We start from the raw sequence: 21,914 nt of genomic DNA on the forward strand, positions 1-21,914 counted from the left end.
GAAAGAGTTCTAAAGTAGAATTGTAGTGAAGGCTAGACAGCTGAATTTGACATCCTAATTCAAGGAAAAGTGGACATTGCTTTTTGTTCTCCAGGACTCCACTTGATTTGGCTGATTTATAATAAAAACACCATTGCATTTTCTTGGAGATAGTGAGATTAGTATGTTGCTCTCCAGGGTCTCACAATCCCTGTCAAAAGCTTCTGTCACTGAAGCCAGAGAAACTTGTGATTAGTCCCTGAGAGGAGAACTTCATCCTTTCAGATTTAGGGAGCTGTGCTGGAATACATTTGTACAGAGGTGTGTGTTGATCAGCTCTGAAATTATTCCAGGCTCCTCCTACCACATTCAGTGCCCTCTTTTGATGCCTCAGTGCTGCTGGTACCTTGAGCAGGTGCTGCTAAATCAAAACCAAACACAGGGCACGTTGAACCTGAAGCAGAGAAAGAGGGAGATGTCCTTGTGCTTGTGTGTCAGGTAGATGAATCAATGTCTGAGAAACATGTGTCAGCTTCATACCCTTCTTTTCCTCTGTCACATCCCTGAGCTTGGCCTGGATGGAAGCAGAGAGTAGAAGGAAGCTGCCCTGCTAGTGCACAGGGGTTATTTTCTCAAAGCTGGATGAGCTCTCCAGCAGTTGGTCTTGCTTTCCCTTGTGGCATTTTGTGATTTAATCTCCTTTCCTGCCTCTATGGGTAGAGAAGCCCTAGAGCCCCATGCACACCATCTGGTTGGTTCTTTGGCCATAGAACAGCAGGTGGTTGTTTTTCCTTTCTCCCCCTGTCTTAATGGGAAAAGGAGCTGGTTTTCTTTCTGAGCTGGTGAGGCTGAGCTCCTGCAGTACAGAGCTGACCCAAGTTAAGGCCTGGCCAATCTCAGGGGGGTGTCAGGCTCTTCATGCAGTGCATCCTTCTTCAGTGCTTGTAAGATGCAAAAAAGTTGGTTCAAAACCCACTGTTTTGAAGGTTCTTTGGGCAAAAGACACTGTAGTTGGTGCCTCAACTGGGGACAGGGTTCTGCCCTTGGCAGTCAGTACTGGGCAGTCTATTTCTGTAAGCAGAACAGAGTTACTGCCTTTGGGCAGGAGATTTTGCTGAGCTGGGAAGGATCTTGCATCTTCAAGGGGGGAGTGTTCTCCTTGAACAGCTGAATTCCATCTTTCTTATTGCAGAAAACCTTAGCATCTGTAAAAATGAAATGCAGGGACAAAGCTCAAGCACATATATATGTATATATACATATATATATATGTATAGGTAGGGAGTGAAGGTGCAGTTACAACCCCAGTGATCAATTCATGGCTATCAAATGTATATCCAGATCAAGCTGACAAAAATGAAATCCTCCCACTGAAGACCCAGCATTAGTAGTTTTCTGTGGCTTTGGACACCCCTTTCAGCAGAGGCAAGTCCTGTCACTGCTTCTGGTGCACTTTCTTGCTCCCCCAGCCCTTTCTCTCTGCTCCTGGTGGGTTGGGGCAGGGCTGTAAATCAGGTTCCCTGGGTTCTTGTTGGCCCTCACAAGGGAGCAGTGTGTCCAGGGCCGGCCCACGTGCAGCTCCGGGGCACTGATGGTTAATGAATGCTCTGTTGCACGTTGAAGGCAGCCCCCCTGGCTGTGCAACCACAAATCCTTCTAATAATGCTGGGTGTCGACAAGGTCAGGAGGTCACCACGGGCTGGTATATATCAAGCTTCACCAGAAAAATGCAACTTTAGCTGAGCTGAGCATTTCCCGGTGGCGCCAGCCTCTCCGAGCCCTCATAAAAGGACTGTCTGCAGCCATCTACTGCTGAGTAATAACAGCCACCATCAGGCCCCTAAAATTATAAGGACAAATTAAATTGGCCCTTTCCATATTGTGTGGGACTTAAACACATGTTCCTTTGCTTGTTACAGTAATAGCAGGAAGCAGGGTGCAGGTTTTACAACTAGAAGCACTAGGCTGGAGAAATTCACGGTTCAAGCTGTGCTGGTAGCAGGTTTGGGCAAATTGCAGTAGAAATGCTTTTTGCTTCATGTCATCCTTCCTCATGCATAATAATTATAATAATGCTTTGCTCTCCTTGCCACTGAACTTTCATTCTAAGATTTCAAAATAACTTAGGAACATTTAAAATAAATATATTATTCCCATGTCACAGGATTGTCTGACAAAGAGGTTAAAGGAATAGGACAGTTTGGAGACTAGAATTAAAGTATTTGCTCTGGCCCCTATTCCTCTCCCCAAACTGGGATTAAAACACAGAGAGTCCTTTTACACAGAGCATCATCCTCCACAGGTTCTGGATTAGATGTTTTGCCTGTAATAGGTGGGTTCTGAATACAGTTTATCAAAGCAGTAATGACTGATGGACTGATTTGAGTACACAGAGCATGACAGCCACTGTAACACTGAGATGTCAGTATTCCAAACATGGAAAATAATGAGCCACTCTTTTGGAAACTTTAAAATAAAATTTTGCAGAATTATATCAGATGATAGCACTTCTATTTTGGTGTGGTGATTCATTAACATCCTGTACCAGGGAGGCAGTTACTGGGTTCTTTGGGATGGGGCAGTAATTCTGCCAACGAGGGCCCTTGCACTTCCCATGATCATCATGTGCCTATAGACCTGCAGGCAACAGGAGATGATGGCCTAGAGCATTTTCACAAATGTCTTGGGGAAAATTAGGGGCAGTAGCACCCCAGGTGTGGGCTATGCTCTTAGATTGTGTTTTTATACTCCTTAGTTTGCAGAATATCCCAATAAATAAAAAGCCCAGGAAGAGGAGGTCTGTGGGCCTGGCTGGTCTGGTGCAAATTGCAAATCCCTGGGCCTCAGAGGGAGAGGAGATGAGCAGCAGAGGCCTGGCCTGACACTGTTCATCAAAAGGGAGGATGCCTAGGGCTCTTTCAAATGGCTGCTCTTTTCAAATGTAAGGATTAATTTTCCTGGCAGAAGAATGTTTTGGATTTTTCAGCTGGTGGGAGAAGGGGACCTTAAGTACCCAGTGCAACCCAGCAGTGTAATTCCCTGGCAGTCTGAAGGAGTGTGAATATATTTGGGGGTCTCAGAGGTCTTGCTTGAGTTTTGGTACTGAAAATAATCTGGGAGCTGTTCAATTAGACTATGGATTCAGGAAGAAAGTCTTCACCATTAGGTAGCAAGGCACTGGAACAGGTTGTCCAAGGAGGTTGTGGCAACCCCTGAGTTTTAGTGCCTGATCAGCTTTTTAAATTCTTCTTCTTCTTTAATTCCAACCTGCTTCCTATATCATGAGATTAAACTAAACCTGTTTTTTGTTCCTAGTTATTGATGAACAAGCAAATTGGATTAAAAAGATATGAAGTGGATGGAAGAAAAGTCCTTTTTTATTTTGATGAGGTAATGACTTTGTTTCTTTATAATTATGTTGCTTTTCAACAAAAGGCAAATGACCAGGGGATCAGGCACAATGTGTTGCTGTTGAAGGTCCCTCCCAGATGAGGATGATTGTGCAGCTTCAAGTGGTTGGTTGCCTGAGCCTCTGTGTGGCAGGCAGGTGTTGTGTTTTTGATTGGAAATCAAAGTATAGTAGAGGCAGGTAATTATCTTCAGCCCATATAGTATTTTGGGACAGATATCACTTAGGTCTTGCCTCAAAATAATGTCACCTTCAGGTACAACTGGTGTTGCTAAAAGGACTGAGTAAAAACACAGCCTGATTTAGATCTCACCATGTGTATCTGAGAGTGGAAGAGGAGATCTCTCCTGGCTTGGTCATCAACAGTCTATTGTTAGCTGGTTGCATTAGCAAGCTGATGGCAGGAGTGGTGTTAGGTGGTGAGACAGCTTCATTTTCAGGTTTGCCATTGTTGTAGGGCAAGTGCCTTAAAGGGTGGCAAAGTATCATGTTTTAATTCACTCTCTTGGGCTTTTCATTATCTTTGTCTCTGCCTAGTATTGGTTGTGTCTTCATTCTCCCAGGGTGTTACACTAGGGGCACATGCTCTGTGTTTATTTGTGTCTCTCTTGACTTCAAGTGCAGGTTCTGTTACAATGAGTCTTTTATTTACATCATCTCCTCCAGATTCCCAGCCAGTGCATGACCTGTGTCAAGTTTCAAGCTTTCCGAGAGCACATTGTTGGGAAGACAGCTCCAGTTCCTATCAAAGTGTATGATTACTATGAGCCAGGTATGTGTCTGCTTCCCTTGGATTTCTGCCACCCCTAGAGCTCCAGGCATGGGCCTTTCTGGTGATTTCTTTACTCTTGCTGACCTGCAGCCTTTGAAGCAACTCGTTTCTACAACGTGAGTGAGAACAGCCCCTTGGCCCGGGAGCTCTGTGATGGGCCCACATGCAATGAGGTGGAAAGCTCAGCCAGCCAGTGGGTTGGTAAGTTGCACCAAAGCCAAGCAGATTTTTTGGAAAACACAGCCCACAGAAACACTTTCCAGGAGTTCAGAACACAATTTTTTAGAAAAATGCTCCATTTCACACTCTGTGTTACTGGAAGTTTTACACAGGTTTGTGGGACAACCATATTAAACTTAGGAGGTCCAAACAGTTTAAAACAGTCTGCTTCTCAGTCACCAAAGTGTATTATTCACTTCAGAGGCAAGACATAATCTATAATTCTGGAAGAACCTGCATAAGGTGTGTTAATAAACATAAGGTAAAAACACTTTAAAATGCAAGTTGATTTTATTTTGTGAATTATGAAATATTTTATGATCAGGCTGGATGGGGCTTTGTGCAACTTGGTCTAGTGGGAGGTGTCCCTGCTCAGAGCAGGGAGGTTGGAACCTGAGGATCTTTAAGGTCCCTTCCATCCTTCACCATTCTAGGATTCTTTAAAAAATCTTGCAGGAGATTTCCACAATGAACTGCTGGAAGATGGAACAATTCCATGCATCAGTGAAAGGAATAAATTGCCACAGAAACTGTACATTCCTTTCTGTTCTTTGTCATACAAAAGAATTGCATCGTCCAGTAGCTGGGACCCAACATAGTTCTTTCCTAAAAAAGAGCTTTTTTTCCCAGAGCTTTTTATTCTACCAAATTTGTAAATTCCTATAAGAAGTCTTAGGGAATTGAACATGAAAACTTATATTGGAGAAACACAGGAAAATTGTCACCCCATGTTCCCCTTCCCCATGCCTTGCAAAAATATTGCTTTGGGTGTTTGTGTTCACTTTTCAGGCTTTGTTCACTCTGGACCATGCAATAACATCTTTGGCTGCTTGGAGGATGAGTATTTTGAGCAGTGCATGTGCTCAAGAGACTGTGGCTACGATGGGGAGCCTGTTTGTGGATCAGATGGACACATTTACCCCAACCATTGCCAGATGGAAGTAGCATCATGCAGGAACAACACAAGGATAGAACAGATGCCCATGTCTCAATGTTCTGCCTGTAGGTTTCCTTCAGTTCCCTTTTCTGTTACCATCTAGTTGCAGAACACTCTGAATCCTCAACTGTGTGTTACTTCACTGCTCACAGTACAGGGAGTTAAATTATCAGAGCAGCTGCCTTCCTACTCAGCTCAGAATAACTGCTTTTCTCTTCTCTATACATGTTTGACCAGCCAGTATGAACTCCAGAGAAAATTAATGATAATGTTTGAGATGAATGATCCTGGGGGAAAAAAAAATTACATCCATGAAAAGTAACATTTCTTGGAGATTCTGCATGGGCTTTAGAGAGGACAGTGCAGTGGCTCACTGAGCTGAGTTTGCCACCTCTGGAAATGCAAATATTTTTTGAGAGATTCATTAACAATCCTTATGACCAATGCATTTAATCTTTTTATTTACAGCCAAGAATTTGCCAGAAGAAAGGGAGACACATTCCCACCCAGCTGAGCAACCCAGTGTTCAACAAACTCCAGCAGGTAATATCCTACCTTTCCATTTATCCAAGGCCTTTTACTTCAGCAAGCTTAAAGCTTGTCTTATCACTGTGTAAAAGTATATATGGCTCTTAAGCATGTTTAAGGAAAGATGCTGAATTTCTTAATCTTTTAGAAAAGACAGAACTTTCAGAAATCAGAAAAAATTAAGAGGTCAAGGAAACTTAAGGTGATAACTATTCAACCACAGACTAGCTCTTCTAGTCCTCTTCCTTTCAGCAGACCTTGTGTGGTACCTGCTCAGTTCAGTGCACATGCAGGATTTAAGTAATTGTTCAAAAGAGTGGGCAAATGACCCTCTTATTTTCTCAGCCTTACTGTGTTTGAACAACACACACTTTGTGATCTTGCCTTTGGTATTAAGCTGTACAGATCACATTTAAAACCAGGCTGATGTAATGTGCTTCAACAACAGGACATGACAACAGATCAAATCATTGCAAGGACTTGGACTCAGGTGGATTAACTTTGTCTCTAGCAGTTCTGTGCAAAAATTGAGCTGGCAGTCTTGATTCTCTCAGAGCTGCTGTTTAGAATAAAAGGCCTTAGTGAGCAAAAATGTGAAGGTCAGTAGATGGAATAGCCAGGAATTTGGCTGCTCACTTTGTTTGGTGCTTATATTCATGCACTTTTTTCCAAGACTCACATTGAACTTGCTCATGGCTCACAATAAATCTCACCAAGAAGCAGTTGGAGGGTCAATAGAATAGTTTGTTTCATGCTGTTTCTAGTAAATAAACTGGACTAGATTTTTCCTGGCTGCTTTCCACTCATTAATTTTCCCCTGGCCTCTAACTCTCCTAACAAATCAGTAAAACAAGTCAATTCTTCAAGAGAAGACTCTGTGCCTTCTCGTGTCCTTGTGCACCAGAGTTCAGGCTAACATGTGTCCACATGAGAGGCACCATCCTCTTCTCTACCCCTTCCTCTGCTCTTCAGAAGCTGATGGAGTTTTCTCATTAAGGTGTAAAAGCACAGTGAATATTCCATTTATTTATACAGGTCAGTCTTGGTGTTTAATGTCTCCTCTATTTTCCACCCTGTTGTTTCTGAACTTAGCGTGAAAAAATACATGTATATATATCAGATTGCTGTCTGCTGGAGTAACTGATACTAACTGATACTAAAAATGTGGATACCTGGGGGGAAAAAAAAGTGGAACTTGGCAGTTGTCCACAATCCAAAAATGTTTAGTGTTTCTGAAATAATCTGCATTGAAGTATCTAAGAAAAAAAACCCACCTTGGTTTCTGTTCTAAACAGACAAAAGCAATGGTGGCTCAATAGGCTGTCAATATGAGTAAAAGTGGAAATTCTGATTATTTTGTGTGTGTGTGGCATTTTTATACAGATATGAGATGAGCTGTGTGCCATAAGGACATGTTGGTGAAAGCAGGAGCAGTTAGAGTGGCTTTGTTCTAGGATCTGTGAGTGTTGAAGCCAAGTCTCCTGGAAGGCAGATACTCTTCTGAGCTGTCTGAGCAGCCATGGCAGAGTGAGCATTCAAAAGTAAAGCAGACTAAATCCTGCATCAGGAAAAGGGCCCAGCATGTGATTTTCATTAATCCTCTGGGCTCCTCTCAGGTCAACCACACGGTACATGAATCAAAGTGTAAGAACTGAATGAATCCTTCCCTGCACACGGGGCTCGTTTGGCTCCGCTTGGCAGCACTGGAGCATGTGATTGGTTTAAGTCAGGTGCTCTGGGTTTCTAGTGAAAGTTCTGATGAGCCATGTCTAAATCTGTCATTTCCTAAAAGGATGCAAAACTCCAGGGGCCAAATCAAGCTTAGGGCAGGTTGGAGAAACTGCCTGGGAGCGTTAATCTTCAGGAAATACCATTTTCCTGGAGAACCGCGTGGTGTTTGTATTGTCTGAAATCCTTCTGTGTTGCCATCTGACTTGTGCAGGCTCAGGGTGGTTGAATTGATGCTTTCTTTGTTAGCTCTTGTCTGTATTACCCCAGCAATGGAAGCAATGAGAGGCAGCTTCTTCCAGCAGAGAGTGGGGACCTCCATAATGTGTTCAGGCTTACTCTGGCAGACACAAACTTGCAGTTTAGTTCCACACACACCAGTTTGTTAGAATAAAACAACAGCTTTTGAGTTGTGCTGGTCAAGGTGAGCAGTTGTGCATAGGTGGTCCTGAGAAATCAGGATGCAGCTCTTCTTGCAGCAACTACCAATGGTCAAAGCACTTCAAAATGCCTTTCAGATGTTGCAGTGGGTGAGGCAGAATGGCTGAGATTTGATCTCAAAACTGTCACTTTTTTTTTTTTGGTACAGGTGGGTAGATCTTCTCATCTTTAGAAATGTTCTCTTGATGGAGAGGGAAGTGCACAGGGTGGCAGGACTCAACTGAAGCAGCTCATGTCTGGAGCTGTGGTATTTGCACAGTTCTGCTCTAGCAGTGGACAGGCCAGCAGCTGGAAGAATATTCTGGGTGGAATTTTGATATGGTGTTGTTTTTTAAGGAAAGAAATGCCATCACTAGCTCCTCACAGGAACATCAGAGTGAACTCTGCTTCCAGGTGGAGTCATCTCAGAGGCTCCTTGGCAGGAGCATTATTCAGAGCCCTGCTGTTCTTTGAGGATTGATTGAACTGGCAAGGGGCCGTTTTTCCCTCAGCCCGTGGCTGCTCAGCAAACATTGGCTTAGGCACAAACATTTGGAGATGGGGGGAGTGGTTTGTATCCAACAGGAAACGTCGGCCTTTCCTCTTTGCTTTCACTCCAATGCTGCATTCCTGGGAAGAGTGAGGTCTGTGATGTTAATTCAGTCCCTGGTGGACAGAAATCATCCATTCATAGAGCTCATGATCTGGCAGGTTCTCACAAGGAGAAGGCCAAGAAGAAGTGAGCACAGAGACTGACTCTGCTGTCAGGCAAGTGTTCCCTTGCTGAGGCCTGAGCCTGTTGCTGGAAGGATGTGGGAGGCATCATGGAAGAGCCTTCAGATATTTTATTTCTAGAGAACAAACATTTTCAAAGGCCTTGACAAGTGTTCTCCTTAAATAAAGCCAACTTTGCAGGGTGGGGAGGAAGAGGGGGACTTAAAACAACTGTGTTTCAGTGGTTGCTTTGGTTTGGATTAGAGCAATGAATACAGAAAGCAAAGAGGAAAGATGGGCAGCTGAGCTGGCTGGAGGAACAGTTTAGAAAATAGGGACCTACTGATACTCCTAGAAGTTTTATCTTGCAGTCTCACCCTCTGGACAGTGAGCAGAGTCACCCAGCTCAGAGAGGCACAGCCTGCTCTGTGTGGGAACAGGGACTGTGTGAGTGACCTGCCAGTGTCCTGGTATAGACTGGAGTGAGTGCAAGGTGGGATAAAGGTCTGTTCTACCTGTGATGTGTCTGCTCCTCTTTCAAATGATGGAAGCCTCTCCATGGTGTGGGGCTCTGCTGCAGCAGATGTATCACAGTGACTGTTGGTTCAGGCTGAGGGAGAAGGGGTGGCTTTGATGTAGGTTCCTGGCCTGGTGTGCCAAAATCCTCGTTCTGGTTGGGCTGCAAAGAAATGTAGCTGCTTACACTGATCTCTTTCATGCCATCACCAAGTAAACTGCTCTGACACAGTCTGCCCTTTAGCTTGTAGCTGGCTTTTATAAAACGGTGCCTAAAAGAGCACAAACATTACACATCTTCACATGGAATGGCCTCTCCCTAACTGAGGTACTTGGCTTGCACCTAGTCAGAGGAGAGAGGTGGGTTTTCAGGGTGCAGAGTAACTCACCTGTGACATCTGGTTCTCCCAAAGAGACCTCTTACTTTATCTTACTACATAGAGGTTTCAGAGGGAACTGGTTCCTAACTTAAGCACCTCAGTTAATTAGATACTTTAAAATGAGACTTTGAGATTTTTCCAAATTACATTACATGGCCCTCTCTTTTTATTCCTTTCCTATGATTCCTTGCCCTTTGTTCCCAGGTCTGGGAAATTTAAAATACTGATTCACAGCAGCTTTTCTCCTTGCAGGGGATTAAAGCATGCACGTGCAGGTCCACTGATGTGTGTAGCCTCCTAGAGGGTGCTCATTTGGCCCCTGATGAACATTCCTTTTATGTCCTTCCCCTTCTTTGTGATGCAATGTAAGGTGGTGAAATGCAGCTTCTTTGGCAAAACCTGTCTGTGGTTTCCTTTCCAGCAGAGGAAGGGCCTCCACTACAGACAGATCTGTCCTACTACTCCTATGAGTACGACCCAGACCCCTACGTGTCAGAAGCTGATGTTTTTGAGGTTGTGGCAGAACTGACAACAACAAGCACGTTGAAAGAAGTGGACAAGATTCAGGAAGTAGTGACCACAGTAGAATGGTGAGCTGGAGGGGGGGAACATAAATATGGTTTGAGAGTCAACATATAATCTACCAACTTGTGTGTTGGGTCAAATGTATCAGTTCCTGAAAAGGAATCTTCTTAGCAAGGAATCACCAAAAACAAGATCTTGCTAAGGTGGGATATAAAAGTCATAGAATGGTTTGGGTTGGAAGGGACCTTTTAGGTCATCTAGATCCAACCCTCTGCATGGGCAGGGACACCTCCCACCAGCCCAGGTTGCTCCAACCTGCCCTTCAACACTGCCAGGGATGGAGCAGCCACAGCTTCCCTGGTCTCCATCCCTAGAAGAATGAAAAGTGACCTTTTTAAGCATTCCTCTGCCCAGCCCTAGTGCTGTTTCACAAAGATGTGTGCTGAGAAAGTGACTTATTGTCTTTACATTCTCTTTTCAACAGAAATATATAATTTAAATAAAGAGAAGAGGCTCAGAATCAACTCCTGTATGAGTTTGTTCCTACAGAAGACCTGCTGCAGAACAGAAACTGAATGATGACTACTTCCTGAAGCACTCAGAACTGTAGGCTTTGCTGCCCCATGGGGGGGGGGGATCTGGAGCACTAAGGGGGACACTCAGCATTATTTTTCTGTCAATTTTCCTGCCTTTTGTGCATCTTCTTTGGAGTACTTCCAAGGATGGGTGACCAATATGCTGTGCCCTCTAGGTGAGAAAAATAGGGGCTGGAATTCAAACCTATAGATCATTTCCAAGTGTTTTCTCTACTATCAGGATATTGCAAATGCCATTTCCTAGCTACATTTAGGAGCTAAGTCCAGGCTTTGTGCTTAGCTGAACTGCTGTTTGAGGAAAGATGGCTGAGAAGTTTTTTTCTCTTCAATTATAATAATAAAAATCAGTGTGTTTTGCTAATTATGACATAGCAAGGGGCTAATCGTCTTCCCCAGCCTGTAAGTCTACTACACCCACAATATTGTCCCACAAGAGAAGAACTTCCCTAGTGGCTCTGTGGTCAGGGAAGTTGTGGGGAGATACAATTTTACAAGATAAAACTGGAGTGCAGTGTCAGGGCTGAAAGGCTTGGCTGTGGATTCAGGTGGGGAGTTTGCCAGGAGCAGCTGGGACAAGGATTAGGTGGGTGAACCCTCTTCATCCTGCACTTTGTGCTGGTAAGAGCTGCTTGTAGTCTACTCAGTCCCTCTCCTCCTTGCAACCCTGGCAGGAAAAAAAAAGCTGACCCAAGGGCCCAGGCCTTTTAAATCCTTCCCTGACTTCACCAAACACTTTCCTCCCTTTCCCACTAGGATCCCCATGCAATGGTTGTTCTGGATATGATGGCTATGTAGGCCCTGGCTCTGCTGGCCAGTACAAATCACTGGACTCCCTTACACTGACCTGCCCCAAGCAATGTGGTAAAACTAAAAACAAAAGCTTTGTGTTTCCAAGAGTTCAGGAGCCAAGATTTTTTGGTTTCCCTTCCGGCCTGGAGCAGCATTGTTCTCTTTGGAGGAGTTAGATGCCATTGCCTGTTGCAAAATAGTGTTAATATTTTATCTTCCCACTTCTATTGTTACCAGGACCCAGAGTGGGGTGGAAACTCCTTTTGAGGGTGTTTATTGGTGAATGGAAACAGGAAAAAGCCCAGCTCCATTCATTTTTAGGGCTTGTTTACACAGGAACCATGACAAGAATACATCCCAGTATAGACATTCCATTCCAGAATAAAGGCAATTTTATTCCAGAAAAATGTCCACATGGAGACAAAACAGGAGATATCCCAGAAGTTGGGGATATGAAGTTTCCAATATTTTTTTGTCTGGGGCCAGTTATTTGCAGAATGTAGTTGACATGATGACGGTCTGAGTCCTGAAGTTCCCAGGAATTTCAGAACTGCTTTGCTGGCAAGTTTCCAAGCTTTCCTTCATGGCTGCTCTGAGCTCCATGTGGCTGCTGCCCAGATGTACCCACTGCTCCCTAGCAGAGGGTTTTGCCACGTCTCTCCAGTGTTCAGGAACAGCCCCTGTCCTCTCTGGGGCTGCATTCCTGTCTGGCAGGTAAATAAATGCCTTTAAACTAAATTCCATCTCCTGTAAGCAACTGGCCTGGCAGACACTGGCTATTGTGTACACACACAGGACTGAGTCAATATTTATCCCTTGGGTAAATAACAGACCTAGTTTGAGCTGCAACAAGAGTTTTGGGGTGGTTTTTTTTTTCCTTTTCTAAATATCAAAGCTGCACAATGCAAACCCTGCTGTTTACTGGTCTCAGCCTCAGCTGTTTAATGCTTTGAGTCTGGGAGAATGAGACATTTAGTCACCCTGATCATGTCTGTGGGAGTAGCTTCTCACAAAAGATGGGACCTGTGTTTTGGATTCTCCAGTCTCCTGTCCTCTGCCCCTTTCTGGCTTTAGTTCCCTTGTCTGATCTGTGGTGTAATTCTGGAGAGATTTTGAAGTCATTTTCTATTCCTTGGTCCTCTCAGATCCTTGGGCAGTCAGACAGCTTCACCACTGGGGACAAAGAGATGAAGGTAGGGAGTTTCAGCCAAGTATTAAACCTGACTTTCTTCATTTTCCTTGGGCTGTAGCACATGCAATGTGCTAAGTCCAGATGCACAAATTGCTGCCAGCTAAATAATTCCTCTGTTGGTGCCAGCCCAACAATCATGGCCTTGGCCTCTGGGCTCTCTGTGTGCCAGGGCACTCACCTGGTTGAGGCAGAGGAGTCTTGCTTCTGTTCTACAACTAGAAGAAAAGCCAGAGAGACCTGGACCCCTCAGAAGGCAAAGACAGAGCAGCCTTAGACAGACCAGGACAAAGTGCATGAGATTTCTGTGCCAGGGTTTCTGCATCTAGAGCCTCCCTTCACCATGAGTGTTTCTTCACAGCTTTGGCACTTTCAGGGAAATCACTGGTCCATCTGCTCTTGGCAGCCTCCAAACCCTCCCCTCCCCACTCTACCACACCAAACTAGCTCCTTTCTGTAGTTTTTAAATGAAAGAAAAGAGTAATTTTATTTAAGGAAGTCTTTGATTTCAGGTGGGAAGCCAGCAAGGACAGCAGACCTGCTGCTGCTTTGGGTTTGAATTAATCCTGGCTTAGAGACGTGTTCCTCCCTCTGGCAGAGAGATTTCCTTCTCCTGCTGGTCCCTCGTGGCAAAATAAAAGTGCCAGTGGGTTTGTCAGAGACAGATTCCTCCTTACATCAGGTTGTGTTACTGATGAGCTGCAGCAGTGCTAGTTATCAGTGATTTCTGCTTGCAATCCTTTCCATGAGATTAATATTTATATATCTGTAACTGTACATTATGCAGAGTAATCATTACCATGCTATTTATTTTAAAGCAATAGTTCCCTTGTTCTTTCTTGCCCAAGTGTTTTGGTCTTGCCTCTTTTCCTCTTCCTTAATCAGCCTCAGTAGAAAACAAATACCAGAAGAATGTTCAGCTTGCTTGAGGAACAGCATTGAAACAACAGGACTTGCTTTGCTGACATTAACTATTGACATTTAATGCACAATAACATGGTTCTCATTATTGTGAGTAGATCATCTAGTTAGAAAACTTCACCTCAGTTTGGGTTTGGTTTTTTCCTTCTTAGTACTTGCTCCTCCTGGCTGAGTGGCCCTGGCTCACCCCAGGTCTCAGGGGTGCTGCACCCAGAGGAGACAGGCTCTAGTTTTTCACTTGCATTTTGCCCCCACTCATACATGTACACACAAACAGTTCTGTGACCATCTTTGGTTTGTTCACACAAATCTTAGCAAGTCTGAGTCCAGAAAAGGGTTTGGTTTAGATTCTGATAAATATTTTATTAAAAACTGATTTTAAGATGATCTTTGCCTGCCTCTTCTTATTTACATCATAGGCTGTAAGTTTGATCACAGGTTATGGTGAGGACACAAGCCATGTCTGTACCAGTAAACCTAAAGAATTCAGGAACTCTGAGGAGGTTTATTGCTCATTTTCTGCTCACTGGGACATGCCCAGGTTGTTTGCAACAGGTCCCAGTAAGCAACAAGCTTGGCCACTGGTTTCATAAGAGACAGCTCTTGGTTGTGTGTGACATTACACAGAAGTGGGGAGTTCTAAGGTGAGGGTTTTTTCAATTCCTTCTTTATTGTTTTCTTTCAAGAGACATAATATTTTAAAAAATTAACATGAATACAATCTTTGCTGCTAAGAAATTATGGATGCCAGGGTTCATTGGCAAAAATAGGGATTAAATAGGATTGTTACCAACACTGGGCTGGCACTACTATGGTGCTGCTTACTGATCAAGCCAAGAACATATTTGCTAGGAAAGCCAGTGCTTTGATTTCTGTTGACAGAATATTTTAGTGCAGGAAAGTGCCTTTCACACAGGTTCATCCTGATCCTTTGGAAATGTTTAGAGATTTGGTTTAGCAAGTGCCTGTTCTTTTTCAGTTTTAGGTGAAGGGAAAGTGCATTCAAGGACAGCAAGCAAGTCTGTAGCAGAGAAAGAAACAGAAACTCAGTCTGCAAGATGCAGTAGGAAAACCAGCTCTAGGTACATTGGCAAGAGCAGCCCTGGCAAGATGGGACCAGATGTGAAGTTGCATGCAGTGTCCCAGGTACAGATCTGTATGTCTTTAGCCCTCCACATCTTGTCTGGACTCCACACCTCTCAAGGAATCCTGTGATCCAGGTTTATGCAGTTTTAGCTGTGCAGGCAGGAGAAAGGACTTGTCTCCTGGGAAATACTGGATGAAACTGATGGGATCCCAGTGTTCTCTCTATCTCATCCCCAGTGTATGTCACCAGTGCCCTGGGAGCAGGGAGCTGGCATGGAGGCTCACACCAGTAAGTCTCTGGAACTTTTTTGAGGGAGCATTTCCTTGGAGGTTTTTAGGGAAGTGGTGTTTTGTTTCCTGTGACTGAAGAATTTCCTCCTCACCCTGTCCCTGAAGTCTTCAGAAAAGTAGTAGTAGACAAAGGGATCGGCGCAGCTGTTGAAGGTGCTGATGGCCAAGCTCAGCATGTAGCTGATGTACAGGCTGCCATACAGCTTGGAGCTGTAGCTGGAGTAGTGGACAAGGAGGAGGACGTTGCTGGGTGTGTAGAAGACCACCAGGGTGAAGAGCACGAGAGCTGTGAGCTTCATAGAGTAGGAGTAGCGCTTCCCACTGCCCAGGAGGGCTCGCAGGACGGAGCAGTAGCTGAAGAGCATCACCAGCAGGGGAGCCAGGAAAGCACAGGCGATCAGGCAGACGAAGTAGTAGAAGTAATACCCGTCGTTCTCCTGCCTGGGGAGAACATCGTGGCAGACAGTGAGGTCTGCTCCGTACAGGGGGTACGACTGCTGCTGCAGGGTGAGGGGCAGGGTGAGGACGGCAGCGCAGAGCCAGCAGGTGGTGCAGGTGCAGGCAGCAAAGGCAGGAGTGCGGAAAGAACGGGAGAAGAAAGGATGCACCACGGCCAGGTAGCGGTCCACGCTGATGCAGGTGAGCAGCAGCACGGAGCAGTACATGTTCCCGTAGAAGAGGGCGGTGCTGAGCCGGCACAGCCCTTCCCCGAAGGGCCAGTGGTTCCCCAGGAAATAGTAGATGATCTTGAAGGGCAGCACCAGGCCGAGCAGCAGGTCTGCTGCAGCCAGGTTCATCAGGAAGACGGTGGAGGTCAGCTTCTCAGCCCTGCTGGCCAGCACCCAGAGGGCCAGCCCGTTGGCGGGCAGCCCCACCAGGAGGACCAGGGTGTAGAGGCAGGGGATGAGGCACACGGCGACCGCGCTGTGCAGCTGGGAGCGGGTGGCCTCGTGGAGCAGCAGGTACGTGACGTTCTTCACTGTCACCTTCTCCCCGGGGATGGCACGGGGAGACGGGGTGATCTCTGGGGTCGTGACTGGCTCGTTGGTGCTGTCCTGAGAGTAATCTGTCCAATAAACACAGGCTGTTGACCCTGGTACCCAGCAGAGCAGGCTGCACACGCAGCACTTACCCCCTTTTACAGGTTGGGTCCCTGGAAGCAGGAGGGTTCTGTAAAATGGGCAGAGCAAGCTGGCTCACAGCATTAGCACCCTTGCTGAAGGGGTACCCCATTCCTCTGTCCCAGGGCTCCCACAGCTCACAGGGGGCTGCTGTGTTGTGCAGACCCCAGCAGGCCTGGGGGACCAGAGAGCAGTTCCTCTGCCTGGCTTTCTAAAGAGCCCTGAGATCTGGTGCCACGCCAGGGTGAAAAAGTGGCTGTGGGAGTCTAGATTTTAGCTGAAGATTTTGGTTTCAAGTGCTCTCTGGGTTCTTTCTCCTCTAATTTTCCATTCTAGTTTCTTCCACCCTGGTTTGTGTCTCTCTGTATCACCTTCCATCACCTCCCACCTCAACTAGAGCATGCAGGGAGCTCAAGTAGAGGCTGCTCCCAAGACACAGCTTTATAAAGGAGTTTGTAGGGACCTTATAAAGGTACCAAGTATCCAGTTCTGAAAAAAAATAGCAGTTTTTTCACCCGTAGGTGCACACTCACCATCGTAGTCTGAAGAGGCCAGGCAGAGACCCCAGAAGGCACAGCACAGCACCAGCCCGTGGAACAGCCGCCTGTTCCTGAGGGTTCCCATCCTGGAGCAGGACCCAGGGTCACACTGCTGAGCTCAGGGCTCGGTGGGCAAGGCCTGATGAGTGTCCCTGCTCACGCATTTCCTTCTCCTGCTCCTTAACTCCCGGAAGCACCAGGCTCATCCCATGAGGGGCCCGAGTGTGGGGCTGTCACGATGTGCACGTTGCCCAAGCAGAACCTCAGCTCCTGTGGCAGTTTCAGGGCTGGGAGGAGCATATGTGTCCTGCTCCTCAGCAAATTGGGGCTGTGCTTCATCATCAGAGCTAGATGATGGCTGCAGTGACTCATTTGGGCCTCCTTTCCTGTTCCAGAATGTTCTTGAAAATAACAAATGTGGTCACATTTGATGCAGTTTGAATTTGGTTTAAACTGAACTGACCTGTGTCAAGCATCCTCCCACTCCACAGAGACACAAGTGGCTCTGTGTGAGATCTGAGCTCTTTCCTCATACCCTGATTCAAAATGCTTTCTGGTAGTGCAAGTTGAGAAGATACCATCCCCTCACAAAAACATAAATAAAGTCCAGGAGAGCTGCAGATCCAGAGAAATCCCCAGCTCCCAGGGGATTGCACAGAGCTCTTGCAGCCTCTTGCTGAGGCAGTTAAGGGCTTTTAGTGTCTGCTTTTCACCTCCCAGGTCAGGCTGGACCCTTCAGAGTTGGTTGTTTATTTCTGTGCCTGCTCCCTGCTCTTGGTCTCACTGCAGAAGCTGATTTAAAGTCCTGTGGGTTGGTATTTGCATTTGAAAGGACCAGCCCTGAGTGCCATGACACGTTCAGGATCACTGGGAAGTTCTCACACTTGTGCTTCTGCTGATAAACTACCAGGAAAGGGGAGTGCAGATCCATCCACTAGGAAAGGAGCCTGAGGAGGGTGCACAGGAAAACTGCTGCTGGGCAGATAACGGGGAATTTCAGTCACTCTTGCCCAAGAAGAGCTGTGTTTTTCCTGAGATGTGCAGCCTCCACCCAGTCAACCCCCAGGGAGGCTCAGCACTCTGTCTTAGCTGGGAGCAGCAGTGTGCTGCTGCTGCCATGGACCTGCTGGTTGTATGGAGAAGACAACTCATGTAATGCTGTAAGAGGGGCTGGCAGATGTTACCTGAACTTTTAGGGACCTTTGCTGCTTGGTCCTCACTTCTGAGCTCCTCCTAAGTCCCTTCCATGCTTTACCAGGGAATTCCCAAATCCTCTCCCATCCTCTGTGCAAGAGCCCCAGCACAAGATCACTTCCCAGTGGTCATCCAGTGGGGCAGGAGGTCACAGCTGGGAAGGTTGCTGCTTTTTAGGCTTTTGCTCCCCAGTCCCTGCCTGGCTCTGCAAGGGAGTAAGGACAGAAGCTGGAGTCCGGGCGGTAGGAACTGTAAATTTGGTTTGGCAATGTGAGGAGCAGTTCATTTCTTTCTCCTCAGCTTATGAATGGCCTCTTCTGTGAAGGTTGCAAATCTGAGCCTGGCTGCTGTTTGATGAGATTCTTCTATTCCAAGGAGAAAATGATCCTATTTCCTTTGCTTTCACCATATTCCCACATCCTTGTGCCGAGCGTGTCGAGAGGTGGAGTTCCACTGGCAAGGAGAGGGAAGATGCAATGTTAGATGTTTTCTTTTGTGATTCTCTCAGGATTTATGAACCATTACAGAATGACTCATGTGGCCACATATTTTCCGTGCCTCAGCCAGGATCTTTTCCATGCTCTGTATGCAAAAAATTAGACATAATCAGGTTCAGATAGTGTGCAAATCGCAGCCCTGCTTCCTATGGCCAGGTCTCTGGAGTGGAGCAGAGTGAGGTTACTCATTGGTGTATCCTTAATTTTTCAGATGCTGGGTGATCTTTAGTGACTGCTTTAGATGCAGAACAGCTTGCTTGAAAATTCCAATGCCAGAGGTTTGTCAGGGCTTGTTAACATCTCTTTAAGTCACGTGATCCCTGCCCTGTGTGGTTTATAATTTGGTTTTAAAGTAATTCATTGTGCAATAGATCAGCTCCTGGGAGAAGTAACTCTCTTCTTCAGGGAACATCCTCTTTTGAGAAGTCCAAGCCTGTGTCCTCTGAGATGGACCACCATCATTTTAATCAAATTATCCCGTGCAACTGTTGTCTCTGAGGATTGTTATGAGGAGAACAACAGTTTGTTTCCCTGTGAGCAAGGAAGACACCGCACAGAAAGCAGAGTCTCCTTTTGTTATGGCAACAGAAGTGTTGAGGGTGATGTCAAGGAAACTCCTATCAGATCTGGGTCACATCACTGCAGCTTCGTTTGCAAAAAGCAGAGCTCACAGGGAAGGAAGTTCAACTTCTTATTCCCCAGGAACCTGGGGGGTTGAGGGAGAGGCGGGTGGAGGGTGAGTTTCATGGTTGCAGTTGCATTGTCTTAACCTGGAGCAGATGTGCTTGTAGGTTTCAGAACTGGAATCAGTCACTTTTCTGGAAAACTGTTGCATTTAGCGTGTGAGTCCTCGAGGGCCAGGCCTGGGCCATAGTTTTGCACCACAACTCTGGTGGCAAAGGGGCTGTGAGAAATAACCAATCTGCAAAGAGATCCACTTTGCTGGCACTGCCCCCTTTTCCTCGGAAACCTCTCAGTGTGGAGCAACTGTGCCACCCCCTGGCCTGCCGTGCTCCTCTCCAGCCCCGGGCCTTGGCTCTGAAGCATTCCATCCTGTCTTGCAATTGCTTGAAGGGAAGTTCCAGAGAACCACAGAATTATTGAGGCTGGAAAAGACCCCATAGATCATCAAGTCCAACCTATGACCTGACACCACCACATCAGCCACACCATGGCACTAAGTACCACATCCAGCCTTTCCTTCAACACCTCCAGGGATGGTGCCTCCACCACTGCCCTGGGCAGCCCATTCCATCCAACTTTTCAATTGCATTTTTCTCCCATTTAAAATCCAGCTTCAGGTGCAAGAGAACCAACTCTGGGGACTGTCAGAAAGCCTAAATTAATGTAAAACACTGAGAGCTGCTGATTTTTAAAATCAATATTTTATTTTACTTGAATGTGCAAATAAATATATTTAAAAAAAAAAACAAACACAAAACAAAATCAAAAAAACAACCAACAAAACTACATTCAAAGAGCTGGCAAAGCAATTACAAGCCCAAAAAAGCAAAGATCCTTCAAAAAAATGGAAGAACAAACTCTTGAATCTAGCAGATCACACAGCTGGAACTCTCAGACATCAGCAAGCCCCTCTCCAACCTGCACTGCCTGCTCGTGCCATTCACATCACGTGCTACTACCCTTTCTGAGACAATAGCACTACAAAGGGTGAAGGTCGTGATCTGTCCAGATTATAAATTAAGGTTTACAAAATAAGGATGCTTAAAAATACCTGAAGTACACTTAAAAAGGGGGAGATGGAGCGGGACGGCACGTGACACCGTGGTACACTTGGGAGTCAAATGCATTTTAAGCCACAAGTTGCAACCTATTTTCAAGGTAACACGTTTCTGTATCATAAAACCATAACATTTGGCACAGTTGTCATCTCCACTGGAAGACAGCAGAGAGGTGGACAGGACCGAGGTGTATTTTGTTGAGCTGTCTGGAAGCAAAAGGGGGTTTTTCTGTGCTTTGCACTGGGCTTGTCCCCCCACTCCCCCACCCAGCCCTCCCATAACCACGAGGTCAGTGTCTTTAATCATTTTTAGCACAGGGGAAGAACATTCAGATGGTTTCAGTAACCAAAATTTAACAAAGACTCAGACAACAAGAACATGAGTTCTTGATGAAAAGTCCTCTGCTGGCAGTGGTTGTGCAAGTGGCCAGGAATGCCAGAGACTGGCCTCCCTCCTTCCCTCCTACAGATGATTTTGCAAAAAAAGACAAAGAAGTCAGCACAGTTTTCTATTAAACATACCCCAAAGGCCAATTTTTCTACTGTCAAGTGAGACAATTGCAAAACCAAATGTTGTACAGTGGAAATAACCCAGGACAAATCCTACAGGCTGCTACTTAGGTCTGACAGAAATTATAACCTAAAAACCAAAGCCACAGAAAAATATCAGGGTGGAGGGGTTATTCCCCCAAAAGCCAGGGAAAGAATATGGAAGCAGAGCTGAAAGGAGGCTGGACCTGCCTCAAGACATTATGCTTTAATATACTCCATGGACAGACAGTGTGCTTGTCCTTGGCCCCTGAAAAACAAGAGCAAAGTCACAGTGGGGCTGCAGGACAGACACAACTAAATGGTCTTGATTTTTTCAACAGATTGAGTCAGACAATTCACTTTGTCTTCTGCATGGTTCAGGGTGGGGGTTTTGTTAGGGTTCATTTCAAAAAAGCTTAGATAGAAGCACAGATGATTCAGTGGAAAAGCTTGTCTACAATGGTTGTGGCTGGATTCTAACACTGCCCATTACAGATTTCCATGTGTCCCTGCAATCCCAGCATCTGTGCTGACCCAGCAGAAACAGCCAAGGATTTGGGACAAGCCTCAGATCCAGCGCAAACCCTGTGCTGCGTGAGCTCCATCTGCTGATGAGACTGAGGTGGTACAACCCAGCAGAACATCCGAGTCCGGGCATGCACCAGGGAAGCCAAGTCTCCAGAGGCTGCCAAATCAACATGCACAACACAAACAAAACAGGCCAGGCCTCGAGAGGGGTGTTCATCCCCACGCACACACTCCGAGCAGCTCCAGGTCTGGGAAGGCAGAGGCTGCAGGAGGTCAGTTCCAGGTCTGGGAAGGCAGAGGCTGCAGGAGGTCACAAAGCCACCCTGTGGGATCTGGTGCACACTTGCAGAGGGGCACTGCAGCTCAGACAGCTTCTTCCCCTTCATTTATGCTCCAAAATACTTAGTTGATGAGTGAGAGCCAGAGTGTTTAGCACACAGTTCACCCTTCTCTCAGTTTTGGCATTTTTCTCACCAAAGCACCAGTAACAAATACTCATTCATTGCCTTATTAGCACTCATGGCTAATGAAGCAGCCCTCAGGGGGGCTGGTGATCCATACCAGGTGCTCTCAGCCCCACTGGCACTTGATGGTTACACCGAAGAGTTCTGCAGCCCCAAGAAGGCAGAAATCCAGGAAGAGAGGCAACATTAAACCCTTCAAAGTGGAAGCAGCTGCCAGCATCTGCTCAAACACCAGCCCAGCTCCATCTCTCCAATAAAGCCACCAGTGGTAGTTCACCCAGAGCATGGCTCCCTCACTCA

General features: G+C 46.1%; 2 protein-coding genes across 2 annotated transcripts in view; one reads left to right on the top strand and one right to left on the bottom strand.

The window, feature by feature from the left end:
• The window catches only part of CPAMD8 (C3 and PZP-like, alpha-2-macroglobulin domain containing 8), a 45,794-nt gene extending 34,630 nt beyond the window's left edge, over positions 1-11,164 (top strand). Inside the window, exons 36-42 of the mRNA XM_009997798.1 lie at positions 3,295-3,369; positions 4,055-4,160; positions 4,251-4,361; positions 5,169-5,381; positions 5,785-5,859; positions 10,024-10,192; positions 10,612-11,164. Of these exons, the coding sequence (XP_009996100.1) occupies positions 3,295-3,369; positions 4,055-4,160; positions 4,251-4,361; positions 5,169-5,381; positions 5,785-5,859; positions 10,024-10,192; position 10,612 (750 nt within the window). The 3' untranslated portion in view covers positions 10,613-11,164. The remainder of the gene's footprint in view (positions 1-3,294; positions 3,370-4,054; positions 4,161-4,250; positions 4,362-5,168; positions 5,382-5,784; positions 5,860-10,023; positions 10,193-10,611) is intronic.
• Positions 11,165-14,989: 3,825 nt separating this feature from the next.
• F2RL3 (coagulation factor II (thrombin) receptor-like 3) lies at positions 14,990-16,744 on the bottom strand. Its single transcript, XM_009997799.1, has 2 exons — positions 16,654-16,744; positions 14,990-16,065 (listed from the first exon to the last, which is right to left on the bottom strand). The coding sequence occupies exons 1-2, from the start codon at positions 16,742-16,744 to the stop codon at positions 14,990-14,992; spliced, it is 1,167 nt and encodes a 388-aa protein (XP_009996101.1).
• Positions 16,745-21,914: the final 5,170 nt, after the last annotated feature.

This window comes from Chaetura pelagica, unplaced genomic scaffold, assembly GCF_000747805.2.
Source record: "Chaetura pelagica isolate M959 unplaced genomic scaffold, ChaPel_1.0 scaffold595, whole genome shotgun sequence".
Lineage (NCBI taxonomy): Eukaryota > Metazoa > Chordata > Aves > Apodiformes > Apodidae > Chaetura > Chaetura pelagica.